We start from the raw sequence: 26,857 nt of genomic DNA on the forward strand, positions 1-26,857 counted from the left end.
ACCCAGCTACGAATACTCTCTGGGGTAGTATGTCAGCTCTCAACTGATTACACGTTTTGGTTGTCCCCTCTTGTGATAAAAATTATAATAGGATTATAATCACTGAAAAAAGATGACACACTTCAATAGCCAAAATTTTCTATTTCAAGATTTTTCCCTGTCAGTGAATATTTGTTGTAGCTGTGAAGCAGACGGTGACTGAAATGAGATGTCCGTTTCCCAAACAGGAGACATCATTCATCTCTTTGATAGGTGGAAAATGTGGCAGATACTAGAGTGGAAACAGTGTAAGGAAAAGGAGAGGAGGCTGTATAGGCATTTCTTTCTCTGTGATCCTTTGCTTCAGACACCCCTCCCTGAAGATCCCTTCTTGAGGTGGGTTGCCCCTTGTGATGCCGAATACCTCTTGTTGGAGATGGGGTTGATCAGCTGTGTGTGCGCTCAGGTGTAGCCATGTGAGTCATGGGCACATCATTATTTTCCAAGCCAACACCTCCCTGCCTAAAGGTTATGGGGGAGGTTGAGCTCGCAGAGAAGCTTGACTGTAGGACCGAAATCAACTCTTAAGAAGGAGACAGACCTGCTTGTGTCTTAACCACAGACACCTAACCCGAGCAATGAAATGAAAGATCGTGCATCCCTCAGGCTGCCGGGCGTTTCTGGGGAGAAAAGCAGCTGGTGCATTCAGGATCTCGGTGGAGCCAAGCCCATCACCCGGAGGGTTGGGAATATCGTTTGTAGGGCATGGAGATGTGCTTTCACCATCCTTTTATGCGGTGACTGAATGCAGGGCACATCCCCTTTGCCGGTGTCTTTGTCCCAAGCACAATCAAAGCAGCCCAGGAAACCGAGTTCCGGAGCGCAGTCCCTGGGCCCGCAGAGGGAGCTCACCGGGGGAGAGGGGGGAGGCCCCAGCCCCGCGGTCCCCGCGGCCCCTCCCTGCCCCTGCAGCCCGCCGCGGTGCCCCTGCCAGCCCGGCCTCACGCTGCAGCCGCGCGGGAGGGGCGGGGCGGAGTTGGTGGCGGCAGAGGCTCCCTCCTCGGCGCCCCGGGGACCAGGGCGGGGGTGAGGCGCGGGAGGGGGCGGGGCGGAGCCGGGAGCAGCCGCGGCGGCAGGTCTCCAGGGGGAGCCAAGGTACATAGGCAGGCCCAGTAGGGCCCAGAGCATCCTTTCCAGCCGGTCCCCGCCCTCCAGCCCGCAGCCCGCGTTCGCTGCCTCTCGCCTGGCGTGACTTCTTTGTGTTTTGTTTTCTGCCCGCGCCCCGTCTCTGCAGGACCTGTTCGTCCTTCTTCGGGCTACAAGAAGGCAGAGGATGAGATGTCCCGGGCCACGTCTGTTGGAGACCAGCTGGAGGCACCAGCCCGCACCATTTACCTCAACCAACCGCATCTCAACAAATTCCGTGACAACCAGATCAGGTAGGGGAAGGAGGCGGAGAGACGCAAGGACATTTAATTCACAGCTGGGATGGGGTTCGTCTTCCTCTTGGCAGCTTTTCCACACACCTAGTTAGCCCCCACCCCTCTCTCTTCCTCCAACCCCTTCCTTTCCCCACCCCCTCCACGTCCCCTTAGAGCCTGGCGGTCTCTACCTGCGCTTCCAATGGGGTCATGTGAATACAGCCTTTATCTTTCTCCCCGTGGGATCTGTTCTAGGCTCAGGCTTTCAGTGAGACCTGAGGAAGTTTTTATTCTTGTGTCCCTGACAAAAATGAGGTCTCTTATCTTTTCGTCCCTGGGCTCCCTTCCAAGAATTCCTCCTAGTCCTGTTCTAAGCCAAATGACAGCTCACCTTATCAATTTGCAGACCATAATGTGGGGAAGTGCTTTATAAAGGAATCCCATAGGTCACAAGGACTCGCATTCAGCCCTACCTGGTCCCCAACATTGGTTATGAGGTCTTTATTTGCTGGGAAACTTTGCCTAGAGTTAGCTTTCATCCATCTCTCCGCTAATATTTAAGTGTCTACTTTTTGGCTGGCTACTGTGTTAGATGCTTTATCTGTACTAGATCAGGGAATCCTCGTAACCTCTTGAAGGCATTACCTTCACATCAGGAAACGGAGATAGAAAGATACTAAATAATGTACCTGTGGTGATATAGCTACTGAATAACAGAGCTGCAAGGAGCACCCACCTTCTCTGACGACTATAGCTCAGATTCTTTCTGCTGCGCAAGGCTAGATCTTTAGGCATGGGCGTTGGTACTTTTTCAAATTTCATTAAACTTTCAGACTTAGACAAATTTACGTGAGTGACTTCAGAGGATGTAGTTAAGTTAAATGATCTGGTTACACATGGATTATTGACAAGCTTGAATTCAATCCAGTGTTTCTGGAAAGCTCTGGTTAAATCTTCATTGCATGTTTAAGTATTCCATTACAGCATTGGCACTTACGTGGGATGCTCAGCCTGACATCTGTATTGAAAAGGTTTGGCTGTTGGGCATGATTATAGCTCTATAGAGCTTGTGGTAGAAGAGTGATGCATTTAAATGGAGGTGATACCGTCACTTATTAAGGGAGTGTTAGATTATCCTGGCTTTATTTTTGGTTTTAAGAATGACCGTTGGGACATGTTCTTCACCTCAAAGTGTAGCCTACAAGAGTAGCTGAGGGCCCATTCAAGAAAGAGTGGGCTTGGTTTAAAATACCGAGCATGTGCCACAATGAATTATTACTTCACACACTCACATGGCTCTAATCAAATAGATAACAGGCATTAGGTGTTGGCGAGCATGTGGAGAAATGGAAGCCCTCTGTATACGTTGATGATGGGAACGAATAACGGTGCAGCTGCTTTGGAACACAGTTTGGCAGTTCCCCAAAGGGTAAATGTGTAATTACCACAAGACCTACCTATCCTCCTAGCTATGTCTACCCAAGATCAGAGAAAACCTGTGTGCACACAAACACAGTTACACAAATGATCAGAGCAGCATTATTCACGATAGCCACGAAGTGGAACAACCTAATACCATGTGGTCTGTCCATACGATGGAATACTACCGGCCGTAACAAGGGCCAGAATGGAGATACATGCTACAATAGGGGTGAGACCTAAACATTGTGCTAAATGAAAGAAGCCAGGCACAGAAGGCCTCCTTCTGCTTACAGGAAATGTCTACAAGAGGCAAATCCATTGAGACCTAGATGAGTGACTGTTAGGGCTAGGGAAGTGGGAAAAGGTTGAGAAATGGGAGTGACGGCTTATGTATGTGGGGTTTCATTTTGAGGTGATGATTGCTCAACTCTGTGAACATACTTAAAACTGTCTGGAATCCTTTATTGCTGATACAGTTTCATTTCTTCATTCCTTATATCTATTTCTATTCAATTGCTTTTAAAAACATGGAAAGGTTACTTTATAAAAGATTATATCCTGTCTCTTTTTTCTTTGCTTGATTTTGGGATTTAGGAAATTTATAAATACAGTACTATGCTATATATTTCACTATATGATGGTCTTTGAATAGTAAATGTGTTAGGCTATACACACACACAATATAAGAATGTAGAATTGAATTTTTTTTTCTTTTGAAGAATTTTTTTTAAATTTTAAGATGTTTTTGAGTAGTATTTTTACTTAATTCCTCTTAATTTCTTTGACTTTAGTATCCATTTAAGCATGCTTAAAGTTGGGAAAATAAGGGTCTTTGTTTTGTTTACATTTTCTATTATATGGAAGGTGAAGATTTTTAAGAGCCTGATAATGTGGCTTCATTATTTGTTCTGCAATCCAGGTGCAAAGCTGACTTTTGAGGCTGATTTTATTATCTGATTTTTCAAGTGGCTACCTGTTGTATATTTCCATTTGTACATTTTTGGAATGGGGGGAGGAATAAGTATGCAAATATACAGTGGGGTTGGCTAGGAATAGAGTAGGTAGCTACCAACAATTGTATTTAAAGTCTTGTATAAGAATATAATTGTATTAGTTGAAATATATAATATTAAATATTCATATAGTTTCTGAGTTCATGGCATATACTATGAACATGAGTTTCAGAATACACTGAATAGGGTCTAAGAAATTAAAATGTGGCCCTTGCTATTTTATAAAATGACTTCTGAGTATTTGTTTCATCTCCATTCTATATTTGGGAGAATTACTAGTGGTAACGTGACTTCTAGTTCATTAAGGAACTGATTATAAAACTTCTTAGGTATTAAAGCTTAAGCATTTTACAAAATGTTGAGCCACATTATTTTTGTACTTTAATATTGCTGAAGTCAAGTCTTATAAAAATATTAATTCTTTTAATAACACTTTTTTTTTTGGCCATGAAAATTTGCTGAAAGTTGATAAAACTATTCAAGGGAATATTTTCATAAAAGGGGGTAGATTAAAATTATTTTTTTCTTAATTTTTCTTGAAAAAGGGTTAGTTCTTTCTTTCTTTCTTTCTTTTTTTTTTTTTTTCTGAAGCAGGGGTATGGAGTATTTATCCCAGAGCGTTTGCTTCTAAATCAATTTTTGAAAAGAAGAGACTAACTGGGACAGATCCAGGGGTCAAGGGTACTGATTTTGTTGCTGCTGTACACCTCAGGAAGCTGGTGTTCTTACTGCCTTCCCCACGCTAGGCCCTCTCTGGCTCGGAGCCTTCGATCATGGTCATTGCACAGTGACTGCCTTTATGGGTACCTGGCATTTTGACTTCAGAAAAGGGATTAAAGTTTGCTAAGGAGGGACGTGGTTGTCAGGTACTACGGAAGGTTGGTGAGGGGTTGAATGGTACAATTCAATACAGGCATTGAAAGGCTAGGGTTAATGTTTCAACTAATGTATCCAATAAAGAGGCTGGGCCTGGTGAGTAGGAGTAAGTTGCTGCTGGAGTTGACGGTGGCCTTGGCACCCTTGGGGGAATGCCAGCCATCATAATTCCAAATCTCAAGCAATTCCTTGAAATTCTAGGAGGGTCTGCCCCATGTCAGTAGCTGTCTCTCTAAACCTTGCTCTTGTTCTCGACACTGAAAATAACACCAGTGATTGATTTGAAGCTGTGGTAGGTGTAAGTCAATTTTAGAACATTATTGAAGCCAGTGAATTTGGGTTATTGTAATCATAAAGAAATAGACATGGTCTTTTTCTCTTAAGCACTGGTTTTTCTAGGGCCTTAATTATGAAGACAATCACCCCCTTCTTCATCCTCTAGAAATAAGAAGTTATTAATGGAATATTATAATGTACATATGTATATATATGTAGTATTGGGTATATGTCCACCTAACTGGTGGGGATCTTTTTTGTGGTGTACAATCTCCTCTTAAATATTTTTAATAGTTTTATTGAGATATACTTTATATACTGGATAATCCATCTACCTAAAGTATACAATTTAACGTTTTTTAGAATATTCAGAATTGTACAACCATCACCACAGTCAATTTTAGAACATTCTAATCACTTCCAGAAGAAATCCCATACCCTTTAGCTGCCCTCTTCCTACCTCTTCTTCCTCCAGCCCTGAGCAACCACTCGTTTCCTTCCTATCTCTATAGATTTCCCTGTTCCGGACATTTCATATGAATGATATCATTTCCTCTTTAGTGTTTTAACTTAAATATTAAATGCTTGTGGAAAGCTTGCTATTTAGAGCAACCTGGTGGTGAATCTTTAATTTTTACATCTAAATTTAAAAAAATGTTTAAAGTCAAAAATTTTTTTTTCCAGAAAATATCTTGAAATTTACTGATCAAAGCATGAACAAATGGATTCAATCAAGATCAGGTGTATGCAATCTTTTTATGTGATTATCAGTATGCCATTTGGAATAGTGAGTTTCAAGGCTATGAGGCAGTTTGAAATGAGGTCTTCAAAGCAAGTTGGGAAAGTTTGCAGATACTGTTTTGAATGAGTCATTTCAGATGGGAGTTCTAGCTAACAAAAATCTTCATTAAACCAATAACTTGGGCTTTGTCAAGCTATTGCATTTCTTCTGGGTTTGTTTTAAAGGAAAATTGTTTAATATTGTTTTTGCTAAGATAAGTTTTAAATAGAATTTTTACCTTTCTAGAAAAAGAAATTGAGCACTGTATGGTAGGTTTGACAGTTTTGAAGTTTTGCAGTATTGTGCTGGGATCCTAATGACTGAGGGGGCACGTTTGTCTTAAGGAATGAAGGGCACAAAATCTTCAGATGCCAGCTTGTGCATGAATAGTGGTGGTAGATGACATATATTGTTCTAGGTCTAATATTACTGAATGCTGAAAGGATGCATGATTCTCTTCCAAAGTCTGAGGAATTTAGGTAGCATCTGGTTGTAGTACATAGGCTGCTTAAAACTCAATAAAGAATACCAAGGTCCTGGTAAGAATCATAATGTCCCTTTGATGGGTGATGGTTTGAACAACCAAAGTTTACATATCTGAGACAGCTATTTCTGTCAAGGTTGGCAAAGGTAAAATACATAAAAATCCTCATCAAGAGTAATTTCTGGGGCACCTGAGTGGCTCAGTCAGTTCAGTGTCTGCCTTTGGCTCAGGTCATGATCTCAGGATCCTGGGATTGAGCCCCTCATTGGGCTCCCTGCTTGGCGGTTAGTCTGCTTCTCCCTCTTCCTCTCCCTCCTTGCTCCCCACTTACACTCTTGTGCTCTCTTTTACTATCTCTCTCTCAAATAAATAAAGAAAATCATTTAAAAAAGAGAGTAATTTCTGTTGAACGCATTCCTGTTACCTACCTCAAAACTGCTTCAGGATGTTTTATTTATGCTGCTTTTATTGATCTATTTATATATTTTAATTTGTGTATATTGAAGATGTACAACTTGATTTGATGTGTGTATACACAGTGAAATGATTAGTTAAGCTAATCTCCTCTCCTCACTTAGTGACCATTCCTTCATTCATTTCTTCATGTTTTAGTTTAGAGGTAGATACACTAGGTTAATCTCCAAACTAGGCTCTGTATTTTCTGCACATGAACGACACTGCATGTTGGGAGTTCTTAATTGGCACATACCAGCAGCAACTAATGCAATAGAAGATTCTTGTAATTAGAACGCTGTCAGGTTTACACTCTTGGATGAGGCTTTTGAGGCCTGGTACAGATAAAAATACTCAAATTGGGGGACCTTTAGCACTATATTTCTGGTAACCATTGAAAGCATGAGCTTTCCTGAAGTGTATTTTTAGAGACAGAAAAAATCGTGTCAGTCTTGGGCCAGTTTTGTATTCGATGTTTCTACGGAAACAGCAAATATCTAGGAGAACAGATTCACATGGTAATTTCTTTAACAATTTGGCCCTTATACAGGTGGATATGGAACGTACCCTGTACTCGATCAAAGACACGTCTGTGCCCTTCTCATTGATGAAAATAGGCAAAGGCATTTGGCTTGAGAGTTTTAGTTAGTAACTTATTTCCCTTGTCCCCTACTCCCAAATTTTATTAAGTCTTACTGTCTTCTGTGAGCTTGTGAGCATTTCTGATTCTTACTGAATAAAAAGAATTGAGTATGAGGATTTGTGAAAAACAAAATTGAACAAGAATAAGAGAAGGCTAAGGACCTAGGACAACTAAATGTAGTGTGAGTTCTTGAATCAGATCTTGGAACAGAAAAAGTACAAAGTGGAAAGACTGAACTTTGAATAAATGATGTAGCTAGATTAGTATTGTGTCAGTGTTATTTTCGTGTTTGCTTTAGTGATTTTTTTGAGGTAAGTAACATCCAGTGTTATTGGTTTTGATCCTTATGCTATAGTCATATTAACATTGTGGGGAAACTGGGTGAAGGGCATATGGTGATTCTTTGTACTATTTTTTGCGACTTTTCTGTAAGGACAAACTTACCTCAAAATATTTGAAAAACCAACTAGAATTGTCTGGGAGAACAGGAACCGAATACTACACTCCCGTTTTTGTGTTGGTGCTTTGGGAAATGTTCAGGTCCTTTATTGGAGACAGACAGGGAAGGGATAATGGTGGGAGGAAACTGGGCCCATCTCTTGACATGTTTGTGGTGCTAATTAGATGGGAGAATGCTTACTTCTTGGGTGTCAGGCAACATTCCCTTAGATGGCTACACTGAGAGTCTGTTTTGCATAGCACCTGACCTACTTGTACAAAAGTTGAAAAGTAGGTAGCAAAGAGAATGCAGAAAATTCTGTGGTCAGAGTTTAGTCATGTGAGCTTTTGTTTATTTCTCTAGAAAGTAGCATCTAAGTGTTTAGTCCACTCATGGTCCAATCACTCAGCAGACAGCAAGAGCTTACTCAGAAATGCTAATCAGCATCCCTTTCAAGAGAGACAATGCTTACAGAGAACAAAAGGAAAGGTCTGACTGGTTGTTGGTGTCAGACACGCAGGGATGTTTTACAAAGAAATTTCCTGAAATCCATGAGGTTGGGTATGATCATTTAAATGCTGATCTACCCTTTTCCCTTAAAGCCAGCTCTTCAAAACTTGAATTACAGGTTTCTAGGCGCCCCTGTTGTTTTATATTAGATACAGTTAAAAAAGGATTTGGAGTTGAATTTGGGACATTGTTGGTCATTCTGAGAATTATTCTATATATCTTTGGTATTTGACACATAACAGTCGCTCCAAAGGAACATTGGCTGGTTTCAGTTTCAGGACTGCCTGACAGAAGACATGCACTTGAGAGTGGGTTCAGTGCTCTCACAGCAGTTCTAGATTTATGTCCATTTATATCTCCAGACATGATTGCATGTCCCATTAGTAAAACACTTTACCATGAAACTTTAATATGTATATTAAGTATCTGTATATATATTACTATCATTAGTTTTATGTCAACACTCAACATGTATTTACTAAGGTTCTCAGTTAACAATTGGATGTCAACTCATGTTAATAATTTTGATTGTTTTGACTACTTTTGGGTGACTTAATCTGATTTAATTACCCTAATGTTTAACCTAGTAAAGTGGATTTGAAGAGCTTTTATTAAGAAGAGAAGAATCAGTTCAGTGTTTTTGCTTGTCATTTGCTAATTTTTTAAATTTATTTTTTATTTATTTATTTTTTTCATTTGCTTATTTTAAATCTGTGGTTGGTTTCATTGCATGATTCTCAAGCCACTTGTTCTTGGGATGGTTAGTTGAGCTGAAATTAGCTAAGTTACTCCATCAATGCACCTAATTGGACTCAGAAATGGAAATATGTAGTAATAAGCAGAGCGAATAGGCAGGAGAGGGTACCGCTGTCACTCCCTCGTTTGTCCTCTTAGGCCACCATGAATAAAAATAGCATAGGTGGCTTAAACAACATTCTGTCACTATAATAAACACAATTTTTCCTGTAGTTCTAGACACTGGAAGTACAAGACCATTAGCAATAGCATGGTCAGTTCTGGTGTGTGCTCTCTCTCTGGTTTGCAACAGCTGCTGCCTTGCTCTGTACTCACACGGAGAAGTGAGAGACCTAGATCTCTGGTGTCCCTCCTGATATGGGCACGAAGCCCATCATGGGGCCTCACGCTCATGACCTCATCTGCACTTCATCACCTCATAGAGACCCCGTCTCCAAGTACCATCACACTGCAGAGCTGGGCTTCCACATATCCATTTTCAGGGGATACCATTTAGTTCATTGCACCCCCAACTCCCTCTCTCCTCCTTAGGAAGCTTTTCCTCAAGCCATATTACATAGGACCACGTGGGAGCACCAGGGTCAATCCATTCAATAAAGGTTATTAAATCTTCTTACTTGCTTGGAGGTGCATGTGCATAGAAGCGGATGACCTCTTCCAGCCTTCTACTTTGCAGGCACGAGCTTTAGGTTTTCTCCAGAAAAGAGAGTCTATCTGGTCTGACCCATTCTGGTTTTGACTTCAGACCTCAGCAGCACTGATCACAGCAATGGGACTTAGCACCACCTTTAACCCTGTGTTTGATATAGACTAGAACTGCTCTTCTGTCCCCTTTTATCAAGCCTGCTGAATTGGGGCTGGATGCTTGGCTCTGCTGCAGGGTGAGGCAACCAGAAGGGGCTGGGGGGAAGCTTAAAAGTGAGTGATCAGTGAGCTGGGTTGGAAGAGGAGGTAGAGGTCAGCCTGAACAACAGGTGTGCTTCATGTGGTTCATGTGGGGAGGGTATCCTTGGCATAGGGAAAGGCACTTGGGGAGGTGCAGAGGAGTAGAAAATCTCGGTGTGTCTCTTTCCTGGAAGGAAAGAAGGGATGATGGATGATATACTGTGAGAAGTCAGGTGACTAGAGACGGTTAGGTGTAGCCAGGAGAAGCTTTGTAAAGCACAAGTAACAGTATCGTATTTGTGTCTGAGGACGTTCCAGCACCCTGTGCAGTTTAGTTGTTGTGTTACAGAAGCACGAGTCACTAGGGGTGGTTAGGTGGGAAGTGGTGAGTGGGTGGAGGAGTAGAAAAGCATGGTCCTTAGGGGCCAGTTTTGGGGGCAGAGAGGTGGGGGGACACTCTTTCTCATATTCCTGGGGATTTTTTTTTTTAAATTCTACTCAACAGTGAGTTAGGGCAAGGTCATTGACCTCAAGATACCACAAACTTCCCCCTACGTCAGTACTGCCCTTCCCCAGCGGATCAGAAGTATATGAATTGACTTCTGTTGGCTGAGTAGTGAAGGTGTGGAGTTTTTTGTCTCCCTCTTCCAGCAAGGTGGGAGCAGCATGAGCTCTGCCAGAGAGTCACCCCAACTTCTAACAGATCTTTCTCTACCTTGAGATAATGTTTGATTCCAAGATATTTGACTCAGTAATCAGAAACTATAGTACTGTACCTCATAGACTGGTAGGAATTTGGTGAGAACATGTATATAACCCAAGGTGTGGTATTACATATAATGTAGCTGAAAGTCTACCCCAGTTATCAGTAATGTTCTTTATGCAACTCATGTTGCTCACTATCCAATTATTCGGGAGCTACAACATTTGGTTGATAAGCTATAATGGGAGCGGGGGGACAGGGAGGTGGGTAAAGAAAGTGTACTTGAGTACTACTCGGTGCAAGGAATGGAGAGTAACTGAGGAGTGAACATGCAGGTTAAAGAATAACAAGGTAGATTTGGGGTGTTAGGGGCTTTTGTATATTTTTTCTAGTCTGCAACTTGTATAGACAAGCATGCTGTCCTGAGCATTAGATAGGGCTAAGATGTGTTCAAGGGTGTGCATCTATGTCATCATTACATCAAGAAAGATGGCTGCTTTTGGCTATGTGGAGAGAACAGAGTCAAGTGTAAGTTCACACCAAACTCACTGAGACCTCCCCCTGCAACCAAACACCAGTGAGGATTCTTGACCACAGAATGGTGAAAACCTTATCCTTGGTCCAAATGGAGAACTAGAACGTTAACCAAGTTGTGAATGTAGAGTCTGGTCTGTATCTTCTCTCTCTCCCTCTCCTTTCCCCTCTTTCCCCTCTCCCTTCCCTCTTTCCTTCCTTATTCTGGATGGTCAGCTTTTCAGCTGTTTGGATTCTGAGTATTTAATTTGAATGCTTCATTGTAGATTCAGTCATATAAAGGAGTATTCTTAATCAAAAATATTACTTCTTTGTTTGTATTCCTGGAAAGGGTGGATGTCTTGAGAGTACTACTATCTAGTATATGAAATGTGTTACAAAGCCCTGACAGTTTAAAAATAGAGCTCTTTATTTTGAGATAGTAAGTTTATTTGCTGAATCGTATCGTAATTACTTCCCTAGTACTCCATCTTTGTTAAAACTGCCTCATATTAATTTTTAATGTTACTTTTACAAATTAGATTTCCTTAATCATTCTAATGTTGATTTATCACTGAATTTAATTATTTCATGTAATGACTATGCCAAGGGAAGACAGAGACATTCACTTTTTTCAGTATTACTGTTTTGCCTGCTGCCAGTCATTGGTTTCATTGTCACTTGTATTTTTATAAAGTTTTGTTCACTACGTAAGCTTAGACATTACAAGAGAAACAATTTTAAATGCAGGAGGGAGTGAGTGTGTGTACCGTACCACTGGTATTCTCTGTGTGGAAGTCTTGATGTGGGTTAACCATAATTGTAAGCCAAGCATGGTGGAGATTATAAAGTCATGGAGCTCCAGAGCAAAAAATAGCCTAATGGGAGATTCCTACTGATGCCTTGACCAGTTTTCCTCCACCACTTGGTGTAAATATATTCACACATATGCACACCCTGAAATTCTTACATAATGCTTATAATTCATTTGTCCTACACATGAATATGTGTCTATGTTGGGAACTCATTAATTCCCATGGTAAACCAGGCCAGGGCATGCTTACTTGATGGGGAAGTTCTTCCTTTTACACTGAGGCTTCTTGTGATTCCCACATAGAAAGAGCAGCAACTGGCCCTTAGGCAGCTGTAAGTAGTTTTAGTCACTATAACAAAATACTCTGATATAACATTTGAATTAGTATTGATGAACTGTCATGCATTTAATAGTGTCCTTAATGTTTACTGTAATAGTCACAGACTCATCTGTAGAGATAAGGTTTTTAGTATCGTACAAATTTTGAGAAAATACTGAGATGGCTGGAGGCGGTCCGTCAGCAACCAACAATATTTTTGTGCATTTTTCTTCAAATGTCTTGGGATCATATATTTCTAGTTTCATGGTCCATTTGCTAGTATTTTCTTTGGATGGCATATGGGTACACCACCATGTTTTGAAAAAAATCCTTTATCATAAGTCATACACTTAATTACATAAGCTGTTTTGAATACAGTGTGGCATTTGCTGGAGAGTAAAGTGTCTTACAGAAATCTATCCATTATATTTAAGGATTTTGGAATAGTAGACTACTTTATCAGAGAGCAGATTTTGATTTTAAATCCTAATATTTCTGTAAATAGTTGGAAAATATTGATTTAACATTCTTCACAGTCAGATGTTTTTCTCACATAACAGTGAAAATAAATTGTTTTTTGAACTATTGTACTAAGGGACCTCATGAATTTTAATATTTTGAGATATTATCATTAGAAAATATATAATAACTTGGGTGCCTGGCTGGCTCAGTCAGTGCGGCATGTGACTCTTGATCTCAGGGTTGTAAGTTTGAACCCCATGTTCGGTGTAGAGATTACTTAAAAATAAAATCTTTAAAAATATATAATATCTAAACTTTAAAACAAACTCTTACACTATTTATTTTCTGAAAATAATTCAGTATTTAAAAAAACAAAATACACATCCATGGAATAATGTTTATAAGAGAAGAGAGCTGTGGTTGAGTTCTACAGGGGTGCAGTAACTATGTAGTAACTTCTACTCTGCTCGGTGAGACTAAAGATAGTCTCTGACTAAAAAGTGAATTGTCTTAAAATCTTTCTGCCAAGGTTTATGTGCCTAAAAACTATCCAGTGCATTTTTTGTGGAATCGGCATGAAATACTATCTGTGCTGATATTTACTTTATCATTATTATATTATATTATATTATATTATATTATATTTATCATTCTTATCATGTTTGCACGACACAGGCTGTGCCGAGATTCTCCCTTCCTGTTGCATGTGCATAAATCTCAATTGGGGGATGGATGGCTGGGTGGCTCAGTCAGTTAAGTGTCTGGCTTCCACCCGGGTCATGATCCCAGAGTCCTTGGATCAAGCCTCACGTCGGGTTCCCTGCTCAGTGGAGAGCCTGCTTCTCCCTCTGCCTGCTGCTCCCCCTGCTTGTGCTCTCTCTCTCTCTCGCTCTATCTCAAATAGATAAATAAAATCTTTTTTTTTTTTTAAAAGGTCACTTTGTTGGTGAGAACCCATCCATAGCCCACTTTTTCTAAATCTTACATCACATAAGAAAAATCTAGGTTTATTTGGTCTGAGGCAAGGATGATTTCTGTTTGAAACTAACACTTGACAGGATTTTCTTGAAAGTGGTCCTCATTTATGGTCATCCCTATCCTACATATCCCGCATATATCATAGGAATTATTGTGAAGATTCATTAGTTAAGTGAGTTAATATGTATAAAGCACTTTAAACAGTGCCTGACTGGGTGCTTTATGGATTTTGATGTTACTGTCATTTGCATTTTAGATTATATGTTTGGCAATAACTCTCCCACCAAACTTGTTACATACCACTTCAGTTAGAAACAACCAGGTTTTGAATTGTATTCAGGGGGATTAAAAAATAATGTGCACATTGAGTAGGATGAGTGTATTTAAGGAACAAGCAAAAACAAACATTTTCTTTTTGCAGCAACCTGAATAAGATTAAATTTAGTATTTGCCTGAGGTTATTATGGGTAATTTTAAATTACTAAGTATTTACCAGAAAAATAGTAATGGAAAAACTAGCAGTATAAACTATGGGGTTTGTTTGTTTGTTGACTTATCAGAGAGGGAAGATAATTAGGTCAAGTAAATGGGCTAAGAAAAATTAGCCTAGAAGTCTTGGCTCCACCAGTGACTAGTGGAATAAATTTTCACCTGTAACTTCTTCTCTGAGCCTGTGTTTCTTCACTTGTTGGATGGGAACATACTTTCCTTGACTACTTGTCATGTAGCTAAATGAGTTTATAAATGTGAAAATGTCTAGAATGTAATGCACCATGGATATTGTATATAACATTTTCCATAACCTGTCACCTTTTTAATGGTGGTAAATACCCATAACTTTTATAAAAGTTACCATCTTAACCATTTTTGAGTGTAGAGCTCAGGAGTGTTAAATACATTCACGTTGTTGTGTTATCAATCTCCAGAACCTTTTTCATCTTTCCAGAGTAAGACTTAATGTCCATGAAACAACTCCCCATTCCTCTACTTCCCCGGCCCAATGATGACTATTATTCTCCTTTTGGTCTCTGTGAACCTGGTTACTCTGTGTATGGCCTACCTCATGCAATAGTCCAATTGCTCCTTGAGATTGCAATTTGCTTCCACTATGGGGAGTTCCGGTTCTCTGTCAAGCGGTCAGTTTGTATCCTTTAATTCTTGTTCGATTTATCTCCCGGCTTGCAGTATATCACAGTGAACCCTATTAAAAAATAGATCTAAAGTTCAGAAGGAAATTCACATGATTCTTTTTCTTCCCCACTTCTGCACTTTATCATGCCCTTCCTTCTCTGATGATCCTGGGAAAGGTGGTATTCTGGGACCAGGATGGAGAACCAGGGGGCTGAGGAGGGAACGTAGGGGGATTGGCCTGGGGTTTTCAAGCTGGATCTGCTTTGTCAAGTAGATGTTTTCTATGACACTGCTTTGGGCTCTGCCTTCTTCACTTCTACCATGACCACTGGCCTCCACACCATTTCCGTCCCATCCAGATTGTTGGAGGTTATGGGTCCACCAACAATCAAGTTGCTATGCTAGTCCCTGTTCAGTGACCATTGCTACTTCTGTTTTGTCTTTGGTAAGACACACAAGCCTGTCCTCCTTCTGTCCCAGGTTGACTGTCCCGGCTCCCCTCATCCCTGCTCATCCTGCATTCTGGTGGCAGGGAGTACTCCCGGGCCTTGAGTCTCAGTACTTTCCTTAGAGCGCTCTTTTTCTGCAGGAGATTTCCCATCTCGTCAGCTCTGTCTCTTAAGGCTCAGGTCTCCCACCTCTTCAGCTTGTTCTCCTCTGTCCTGTATCCCCACCCTTTACCAGTTGAGCTGCCCCTGCCTGTGCCCCAGCTTTGCACAGACGCTTCTGTTGTAGAACTTAGCATGGTGCATCGTGTCTATTTTTGTGTCTCTGACTCTCCAGCTCTGCTGTATCATCCTTGATGGCAAAGTCTGTCTGTTTTATGTACTGAGCACTGAGCACAGTTCTGGTCAATAGGAAATGGAAAATCTTGGCTGAATGACTTTGCCCTATAGGTGAAGGTCAGAACTGCACAGAAAATAGGACTTGGCTTAATGTGTTGTTCTAAGATTTGCCTTCACACTTAATTGCTTATTGAACAAAACAGAACCCCCAAAGCAGTTACTTCAGCCTCAAAAATTGATGTATTGTGTGGTTTTGATGTGCTTTTATATATACAATGTACCCTTGCAAAGGGGCTGCTGAGTTAAATGCTTTTAATGTCAATTCTTTAGATTTAACAGATTGATGTCTGCCCTCAAATATGGGTGCCTTTGGGACTTAATGTGATTGCTGGCATCTTTAGTCATTTATATCAGTTGAAGTTTAAAATTTGTTCATTCATCAAATTTATTTTTAGTACCTAGTACACACCAGTCATTGTGCTTGGTGCTGGGGATGTGGTGGTGGGAAAGCAAGGCAGCTGCATTTGTGATTCTAATTCCTTTGTTACTATTTTTTTCTTCTCTTTCCCCATAGTTTTCTTTAGCTTTTTGGGTAGGTTTGAGAAAAAAAAACTGAGAGAACAGAGGTGTAGTCTGTCTGCTTTTGGGCCCAGGTCCTCAGCCTCTTAAAAGGGGAGCTACGGGGGACCTGGGTGGCTCCATTGGTTTGGCATCTGCCTTTGGCCCAGGTCGTGACCCCTGAGTCCTGCATCAGGCTCTCTGCTTAGCGAAGAGCCTGCTTCTCCCTCTACCTCTGCCACTCATACCTCCTCATGTTCTCTCTTGCGTTGTGTGCACGCTTTCTCTCTCTCTCTCAAATAAATACATAAATTCTAAAAAAAAAAAAAAAAAGGCGGGGGGAGCTACAGGAGAGAGAGCAACATTCAGGCATGTTCTCCCCAGCTGTGGGGGGGGGGGTGTGTGCCATCCCTCAAGGGGTTTCCCCATTTATACTTTCGTTTCCATGGTACTTCCTTTTAGGCTCACTTTGGGGTGCAAATAGCTTCCAGGCTAGAGAGCCAGGGCTCCCACATCTGTATCTGCATCCCTAAGGAGAGGTCAGAAGTGACGTGTGGGCCAGGCAGAGCTACTGCTGCCTGCTGGTGTTCTTACCTCCCAGTTGAGGAAACTAACAAGAAAAGCTTGCATGACTTGCCCAAGATCCCACAGGCTGCCCAGGACCCAGGAGTGACCTGCCTGACATGCAAGCAATGATACTTCCTGGAAGTCAGCCTGGCTCTTATTATCCTTATGCACAAGCAACTGCAAGCGATGTTGGCAATAAAGGTACTCCCCCTCAAAAAGTCTCCAGTTGAACTAAGTTCTAAACAATTGCTGGGTTACTATTTAATCTGAAAGATTTTATATGTGTATATATACTATATACATATGTATGCTTCAAATGAACATATTTTTATTTTAAATAAAATAAGAAGATAGAAGACATTTAGCATATCCAGATAACCCTCTTGTCCCTGGTGTACATAGGCTAGATTTAATAATAATCTTAAAATTGGGGCATCTGGGTGGGCTCAGTCACTTTCTTAGGCATCTGCCTTTAGCTCAGGTCATGGTCCCAGGGTCATGTGATTGAGTCCCTCATTGGGCTCCCTGCTCAGCTGGGAGTCTGCTTCTCCCTGTGCCCTTCCCCACACTCCTTCCTTATGTTCTGTCTCTCAAATAAATAAAATATTTTTAAAAAATCTTAAAATTGACTTTGTTTTTAGTAATTATTCATGGTTTTATTTTTGTTTTATTTATTTATTTTTTTAGAGGAGATAGAGGGGCCTGAGAGACAGAGAGAGAGAGAGAGAGAGAGAGAGAATCTCAAGCAGGCTCCATGCTCAGTGTGGACCTTGATGTGGGGCTCAGGTTTATTACCCTAGGATCATGACCAGAGCTGAAATCAAGAGTCGGACGCTTAACTGACTGAGCCACCCAGGTGCCCTTCTTCATGGTTTTAAAATCAAAGACTCAATGAGGGCAATGAAATGTAACACTGGTGGTTTTATTTAGTAGTTGTCTAAGTTTTACACCTTTTGTAGACATTTTGGTTTTGTTAAATATCACTAGCTAGTTTCTTGACAGTTCTTGACATAAATATCTTAGCAGCTTATGACCAAAGGATTAAAGTTCAAAGTGTTATGGTATAAAAATGTTTGAATAAATAGTGGTGCTTTTTGGTGTTATAATAAAAATTTATCAACATGATTACATAAAATTTAATAAAATCAGTGTTTGCTGTTGGGTCTTTCTTTCCTGGTCAGTTTTGTTTTTATTTCATGATTGTTATTGAAAGTAATTTTGTAAATTAAGGAGGGTACTGTTTTAAAACCACACCAAACCACTCTCCTGTAGGTGTCACACACACTGGGTAAGTGGATCACCCCCTGCAGCTGGCATCATGGCAAGCCAGCCCTGATCTAGCTCTGGACTCTGTCCCTGACCATGGAGCTGCAGTTCCTCCTGCCCCTGTGCCCATGTATGTAGGTGTAGCTCCCTATCTTCCAAGGCTGTTTCTTCCAGGTCTTTTCAAGGTCTCTTCCAGTTGTGAAAACCTAAGCTGGGCACCAGGCACAGGCAGAGCAATGTTTCGGTTGACCTGTTGGCCCTTCTGGTCTCCCGGGCCCAGTGCTGTGGGAGCCATTTTCTCTTGCCTGTTGGCAAAAGTTCAAGTTCATCCGTGGATATGGTTATTTGTTCACTGCTGCTTTAGTCCCTGAGACTAGGAGTGAGGGGATTATTCTAGGTTTCCGTCTGCACTTGTAAGGAAGATGTATATTCTCTGTAGGATCCAAAGTTCATTTGTTGAGACTTCTTAATTACATTTTTCAAGTCTATATTCTTAGTCTATCCAATTAGTCTGGTAATAGCATTAGTCTCCTGTTACAAAGTTTTTGATCAATTTGCTTATTATTTTTGTTTTATGTCTTTTTCCAGCTGCATTATTTAAAACATAGGATTTGTCCCACTGGGTGTAATATAGCTGTAATTAGTATTTTAGCCTTTGTTTGCTATTTTGATCTTAAACTTGATTGTATGTTAATATTACAGCCTTTGCTTTCTTGTTCATGTTTGTGTTGTATGGTTTTGCTCATAAATTTTTCTGTGTTGAATAACAGATCCTCTCAGAGATCCTTTTTCCTATTCAGTATGGGCGCTTGACCTATTTTTAGAACTTGTTGATCATTTTGTTATTTTTGTTTGCTTACCTTTTCCTTGATTTGGTTGATGAAATTCATAGTGGGATTACTAAACAAATGGAAAAATATGGGGCAGAGCCATCCATTTTGGCCACATTGACTTTGCAGATTCTGTGGGATCGTTAGGCAAGTGTGTCCAGAGAGTGCTGGGGTAGAGGTTGGGGCTGGAGGTGGATTTGGTGACCACGGGCACAGTGGTGGTAATTTGAACTGTAGAAGTGGAAAAGATGTGATGTTGAATAAGGTCAAGGGCAGACAGAACCTTAGGGAAGATCTCTGTTTAAGGATCCAGCAGTGAAAGAAAAGGAGCCATCTGGGATGGAGGTGGTAACTGGAAAAGGAGGGCTGCCGAAGCCCAGGATGGCTCCACAAGGAGGGAAGTAACGGTGTCAGATCTGGACAAGAATCCCTCCACTCTGACAGGTCACTGAGCAATTTCTGTTAAAGAGAGTGTCAGAGGCCAGGTAGGGGTAGGTTAAAGGCTAAATGGGAGGTGGGGAGGATGGCAGGGTAGAATTGTCTTCTTGAATGAAGTTGGCAGTGAAGAGAAATGAGGAAAGGTGGAAAGAAGAGGGAAAGGGGAGGGATTTTAAGAACCGTCTTGTGAAAAGTCGTGGAAAAGGGAGGCAGGATAGACTATGAATGTTGGGCCTGCAATATCAGATCCTGAGCTCAGGTGCAGAGGTGGACTTGTTCCCTTTCAAAGATAGGATGGGGGTGGGTGTGAGGTGTTCCTGGGGAGCTTAGTTGGTTGAGTGTCTGACTCCTGGTTTCGGTTCAGGTCATGATCTCATGGGTCATGAGATTCAAGCCCCATGTCAAGCTCTGTCCTTGGCGCGGAGTCTGCTTGAGATTCTTTCCCTCTGCCCCTCTCCCCACTTGTGTTCTCTCTCTAAAATAAACAAAATCTTTAAATAAAAAAAACAAAGATAGGATCGAAATGGCTAAGGGTGTATGTGCAGGCAGGTTGCGTGCTATGGGGAGCAAGGTGAATCAAATCCAATTGGCAGCTTCAGTGTACCCCAGACATGGGGGGGCATGACCTTAAAGTGAGGGTTTGGGGTAGGGTAGAGAGTTTGAGGAGATGGAATTGTTGGATCAGCTAGTAGTGCTTGGGAGAGGGAGCTTCTAGTCTCGGTGGCACAGAGAACTTAGGTGACATTGGAAAACACATATAAGTTACTTTATGTGAAGGGACCCACTTAATTTTGCTTTGTTGAATGTATATTATTCAACAGTTTGGTTTTTTAATCTTTTGTTTGGGGGGAAATACCACATGGCATCAGTTTGAGTCTATTGCTTTTTTGTGTATTGTAGGTATAATTTCCAAGTGGGGGCTTTGTGTATATTGGGATGTGTGTGAAAGCTTTGACCTTTCTGCCATTGTAGAGGATTCTTGCTGCCAATATTGAATCATTTATAAATATTTTACTAGGTTTCCTAGGAGCAAAATCATGCTGCAAAGGATATAAAAGCTTGTTTGGCAGAGATAAATGCAGGAAGGATTTATGATAAGAGGGAGAGAATGTGGGGAACATAACTGGTTATTTTTTTGTTTTGTTTTTATATTTTTCTGTTTTGTTTGAAGAGGCAGGGAGGCTTGGTATCTTCTGGTTTTTAGAATAGTTGTTCTAGGACTCACTGGACCTTCATCTATGTTTAAAAAACTGAAAACATAAGGCTTCAATTGATGTGAAGTTTCTGATATTTTTATAATTGTTCTTAAGCACAGTTAACTTTATCTTCCTACTTATTTTCTTGGACACCTTCTGTCTGAATCCTTCCAGCAGTGCTAAGGGTGACTCTGATGATTTTTAGCAGTAATGTCAGCAAACACGCGGACCTATGGGTTTAGCATATAAGTGCCACCATGTTCTTCCAGTCCCCTAGTGGTCTTTGTTAATTAGCATCCCTGATGTCAGTCTTCTTTCTTCTCAGAGCTTCACCTCTCCTATCTGTTTGCTGTTCCCATGCACAGAGTGAGTTAGGTGTTTCCTCAGATTTCTCTTGAGCTAACTCTCTCCCACACCTAACACCTATATGGACTTATAGGTTAATGGAATATTATTGTCTATAGTCTCCATGCTGTACATGGCATCCCCATGTACATGACTTAATTGTTTTATAAATGGAAGTTTGTACTTCTTGATTCCTTTCTTCTATTTTGCCAATCTCTTAACCCCCATGGCAACCACCAATTCATTCCCTGTATCTGAGACTTATTTTGTTTTATTTTTAGATTCCATACAGAAGTGAAACCATATGGTATTTGTCTTTCTCTGACTTATTTCACTTAGCATAATACCCTCTAGGTTCATCTATATTGTTACAAATGGCAGGGTTTCCTTTTTTGTGGCTGAATAATACTCCTGTGTGTGTGTGTGTGTGTGTGTGTGTGTGTGTGCATGTGTGTGTGTGTACACACCACATCTTTATCCATTCATTTATCAATAAACACTTGGCCTTCTCCATATCTCGGCTATTGTAAATAATGCTGCAGTAAAAGAGTGTTAGCTTTTTTTTTTTTAACTAGACTATTTTAAGTTTTATTGTAAAAGGCTAATTCTACAATTAAAGACTTAATGCAGTTGCATGGTGTCCTCCAAATAGATAGCTGTTGAAGAGGAGACTATGTGTGGGGAAAAAGAACATTTTCGAAAATGGGGCCAGTTGAATAAGTTGTGCAGTCTAGTTGACTTCTGTTTCTCTGGACCTGCCAATTCTTTGCCATCTCCCTCTTGATTATTAGATGTATGGATAGTTTCTCTATTGATTCTGACTTATTTAAAAACCCTGCATGAAATCTGTATTAAAAGGGAGAAATATTCTGTGTTTTTAGACAGAACAGTTTTTAGTTAAAGAAATTTGAGGGGCACCTGGGTGGCTCAGTTGGTTAAGCCTCTGCCTTCGGCTCAGGTCATGATCTCAGGGTCCTGGGATCGAGCCTCGCATCGGGCTCTCTGCTCAGCGGTGAGCCTGCTTCCACCTCTCTCTGCCTGCCTCTCTGCCTACTTGTGATCTCTCTCTCTCTTTCTGTCAAATAAATAAATAAAATTAAAAAAAAAAGAAATTTGAAAAAAAAAATAAAGGCAACTTAATGTAAATTGGCCTCAACTTCCTCACTAAAGAAAATGAAGTCGATCTTACCTGTGAAGGGATTCTTAAAGACTAAATGCATGATGCAACTTCCTCCACCCCCCACACACATATGTGCCTGGGGATAGTGCCTGGGACACTTGGGATTTTCGGTCAATGCTGTCTTTGTTGTTATTGGTAAAATGGGAGGTGATGGGAGTTAGTGATTGTCATATGTTAGGACCACTAGTAGCCCTTTGAACAGAATTCCATCTTTGAGAAATATTTCTGTCAACCTTAAAAACAAAATAGTTATTTTATTAGCAAAATTAGCTTATTTAGGAATAACAGAGAAATTGTAATTCAGGACAAGCAAACTATGGATGAAAACATAGGCAATTCTGAAGAGAAAACGGGAAGATCAGCTTTTATTAGATTTTGGAGATAAGTCAACACAGATTAATCACCTGCTTTGAGAAATTCTTTGACCAAGGCAGGTCGTTAATATCAGAAAAAGATGGAGGGAATATTGTGTGTGATTATAGAGACTGAATGAGCTTTTATTTTTTGTAAAAATTACAAGCTTCACATTTCAATGTAACACCCTTTCTTAGACAAAAGTTTATTCAGATTTAAGGGGAAAATAAAATTTTCTTTTCAGATAAATTCCTAGGAATATTTTTGATTTTATTATTTTTTTCCTTTAATGGGAAAGTTTATGGGTATGTTAAGCCAATGAAAGCTAATAACTATAATTTGGAACATTATTTTTTCCTCATCTACTTTCCCTCTTGAAGATAGTTACATAAAAATAAGACTTTCACTCTCTGGTACTTGTTCATCATAATTTTTGCCTATTTTACCTACTCATGAGCTGTATACCCACACATATGGATATGCACACTGAATGTTGGGTGCCCACTGTGGCCAGGCATCATGCTCCGTTTTGGAGAGCCAAAGTTTAATAGGTTGGGACTGGCATGGCAGGAGAGAGAAGCAGATGCTTCAGCTATGGTGTGATGGATATTTATGAGAAGAGTATCAGTAGGTGGTCAGCAAATATAGCAGTGATATTTGTGTGCCTGACTGGAATTTTAGATGGCAGATGTCCATTAAAAGAATTTGAAATTTTATCTTTAAAATTTCTCATCATAGAAATCAGTAAGCTTTGTAATTTGTAAAATGACTCTACTCCTTCACTAATCATCCTTCTTACAAAGTGTTCTTTTTCTGTATGTGAGTGTTTCTGGTAATCACAAATTCTCAAATGATACTACAGATTCACTCTCTCAGACATGAGCTTTGCTTTTTTCTTGTACCGATGATGTGCTTCACAATTAAGCTTCTGAATAAAACTTTCCTTTTTGGTTATAGGATTGGCTGATGTGGATAATGCTGGCTTTTTTAATAAAATACCTTTGCTAAGTTCAGAAGATAATGTTAGGTGGATGAAGCTAGATTCAGAAGGTTTTTTCTTTCCCTGCAGGTGTGTTGGAGTAAAAATTTGAAAGTAGAGGTTTTGGAGAACAGTAGTAGTAGTAAGCTAACATTTGTTGAACTTACTGCATGCCAAACACGATTTCTATTGACTCGATATTTAACTCTGCTACTTTGTAGATGATGAAACTGAAGCACAGAGTGATAAAATAATCAGCTCAGAGTTCTTTTAGTGTTGGGAAGGAAAAATTTTCCTTCTACTCTTCTAGGTTCTTTGGCTGGTCTAATTAAAATGACGTAATTAGATTAACAGGAAAGAAAACAAATTTAATTTTGTACTTATGTGATACCCATAAAAATATGGTGCTCAAGGTAAATCAGGCCGTTGAAGCTTATATACCATCCTGAGCTGAGGGATGGGATAGGGCTTGGGACTTCAAAGGAGAGGAGGGTAATCCATAGGATAATAAGGGCAGATCTTTGGTAATTTGATGTTTGCCCTGTCATACAAATACGTCATTCAGATAAAATTTATCTCTAGTCATAGTTCTTTCTCTGAGCCTGGCCCCTATCTAAATTCTTTTAGGTAGTTAAGGAAGAGAGAAAGATTTTTCTTGATTGTCTTCAACTCAAAATAATCTATATGCCCAAATGGCATATTTTGGGGATATGTATTCTGCTTTCCTTCATAGTAAACCCAGATGTCTGGCTCCAGAGCTCATGCTTTAGCCACATGCCACATCCATTACTGGAATGATACTGAGTCCTATCTCCAGAGATAATTCATATGCAGGTAATGCTGACATTTTGTTCCGATTAGAACATGAGAACATGGACATTTTGCCTAAGGAAAATTGGACCGAGATTCCTTACTTCTGACAATAAAATAATAGCATCACATGGAAGAGGATAAATGTCCCCCAGGATCCATTCCCCGTTGCCCATCCCCATGCTAACTGTTGCCCTTCTGTTTGGCCTAAGTAGGTGGCCTGAGTAATCAGGCCAGCTAGGGACACCAGAGCCTGTTATATAATAACTGCCATAGATTAAATGCTCATTTCCTTAAAATTTCTGTGTTGAAACCTAATCCCCAATGTGATGGTACTTGGGGGTAGGGAACTTTGGGAGGTCATGAGGACTTCAGAGATTAGTGCCCTTATGAAAGTGACCCCAGAGAGCTCTCTCACCCCTTGTGTCCTGTGTGAATACAGCTAGAAGATAGCTGTCTATGAACTAGGAACCTGGCTCTCATCAGACAATGAATCTGTGAGCTTCCAAAACTGAGAAATATCTGCTGTTTATAAGTCACCTGGTCTGTGGTATTTTTGTTACAGCAGTCTGGATGGAATAAGACAGTACTGCATCCCTCAATTGCTTCCATAATGTTTAAGGAAGTCTTGGTGCAAAGGCTAGTGTATTCCAATAAGGGGAAGAAACAACAACAACAAAGGAATATGGACCTTGGCTGTGGCTTATGAAAGCATAGGTTTTTGACCCTACTATAGATGTAGTTCTTAGTTCTTTTTTTTTTTTTAATTAAAAAAATTTATTTATTTTCTCGGTGTTGGAGGGGGGAGAGCATGAGTGATGGGGAGGGAGAGAGGATTTCAAGCAGACTCCCTGCTGAGTGCAGAGCCCATTGCAGGGCTCAGTCCCATGACCCACGAGATCATGACCTAAGCTGAAACCAAGAGTTGGATGCTCAACAGCCTGAGCCACCCACGGGCTCCTGCAGTTCCTAGTTCTTAACCATGTCTGTGTATTGTTTCAGGATATGAGATTTGGAACTAGATGTACCTGGTTTGACTCTTGGCTTAGCTGTCGACTAGCTATGTGATCCTAGGCAAGTCCAATGCCTTCTTTGAGAGTGTTTCCATCTTTATAAATTAGTGCCCAGTGAACAGATTTTTTCCAAAGGTTAATTGCTTGGCATATGTTAATTACTAAATTGGAGGGCAACAATTCCTCATATGAGCCCTATCTGCTATCATTCAGGAATTATATAGCTATTTTCTCACTCTGCCAGAAAAGGTACCCATTCTCCTCTCCATTGTATTCTTTAATATTTGTTGACTACTTAAGTGTCTAATTTAGTTAGGAAAGATACAGTAAATGGTAAACTTCAGATTGTAACAGAGGCTATCAGAAAAATGAGGGGACATAAGGAACAGTCAAGGTGGGGTGGGGGAAGATCAGTCAGGATATGTGTGATATGTGTGTCAAGATATGGGGAAGAGAGAGGACCAACCACCTAGAGAAGAGCAGTGGGGAGGATACTGAATAGAGAATAGGAGCAGAAAATGGAGCAGCTGTGCCTGGTGAGGGCAGGCGAAGGGCAGGGAGTTGGGGAGCCACCTTCACCTTCAGGGTTACCCCCGCTGTTCACAACAATGTGTTCTCAGGCGCACGGTCCTAGGGCAGGATAGCCAGGACTCCATAGGGTGACACTCCCTCAATTCACCAAGGTGTATGCATCATAGAGGGGAAGAGTAAATTATTTCCTTACAGACCCTTCCTTATAAAGATATCAAGGTGCCCTCCAAAAATGCACTGCTTAATGATGTATTACTTTGCAGTATGGTAAAAATAAGATTCCCTTTTCCTTGAACTTGAAAAGAAGGCACCGTAGAATGAATGAGATGCAACATGAGTCATTACAAATTTTCTAGAGCTTCTGAGCCCCTTGTTCCTGTAGAGAAGCCAAGTGAACTCAATTATATTTTGATAGAGTTTTTCTGAAGGGGTAATTGAAATACTTAGGTGTAATATGAGAGGATTTGCCTAGAATCTCTATCTCATTTAAAAAACACCTTTAAACTTGCCAAAGAGATGTAAATGGCTTAGTCAAACTCAAAAAAGTCCTTGGTGTTGCACTGTGTGCAGATCAGCTCTGTGAGATTGTTTCTGTGGAGGCTTCATGAAGCTCTAAAGAAACAAACTAAAGTGCAAATCAAGTGGAAAGAGACATGAGAGTAACACATGATATGTGAGGCCCAATATAAAATATTGGCTTGGAATCTTGATATTTTGATTCTTCTGAGGCATAAATACATCCCACATTGCTGTCTTTGATTTGTATGCTTTAGGTATTTTTCACATCTGAAAACTTAAACCTTCAAGTCTTTTTGCCTTGGATCCATGTTTGTGTTCCTTTGACATTATTTACTCCTACTCTGATACTTTCAGTTGTGTGTTTGGGGAGGAGGGGAGAGTCCTAAAAGTGACAATATTTATGTGTTTTAGTCAGATACAGTGAGACAGGGAGACACAGAAATGGTGTTGGAAAGAAGAAGTTTGTACTCAGTTTCCAGGAAGCAGGAGACCAGGTGTGCCATGCAAGGCCACATAGGGAGACACTAATATTTTTTGTGCATCAGAAGAGGTGAGGGGAAAGTGTGGTCAATAGCTTTTACTGTGGTAAGGCAAGACAAGGCACAGTAAGCAGCTGTAGGATGGGGTA

General features: G+C 40.5%; 1 protein-coding gene across 3 annotated transcripts in view; it reads left to right on the forward strand.

Moving 5' to 3' along the window:
- Window positions 1-26,857, forward strand: part of ATP8A2 (ATPase phospholipid transporting 8A2) — a 587,617-nt gene that overhangs the window by 92,821 nt on the left and 467,939 nt on the right. For 2 of the 3 annotated variants that reach the window (XM_032838223.1, XM_032838221.1), the window contains exon 2: window positions 1,274-1,418. In XM_032838223.1, coding sequence (XP_032694114.1) covers window positions 1,318-1,418 — 101 coding nt within the window. In that variant the 5' untranslated portion in view covers window positions 1,274-1,317. Of the gene's footprint in view, window positions 1-1,091; window positions 1,135-1,273; window positions 1,419-26,857 lie in introns of those variants that run through there. The other variant, XM_032838222.1, reaches the window with a different exon arrangement.

This window comes from Lontra canadensis, unplaced genomic scaffold, assembly GCF_010015895.1.
Source record: "Lontra canadensis isolate GAN:19392208 unplaced genomic scaffold, GSC_riverotter_1.0 scaffold103, whole genome shotgun sequence".
NCBI classification, from domain to species: domain Eukaryota; kingdom Metazoa; phylum Chordata; class Mammalia; order Carnivora; family Mustelidae; genus Lontra; species Lontra canadensis.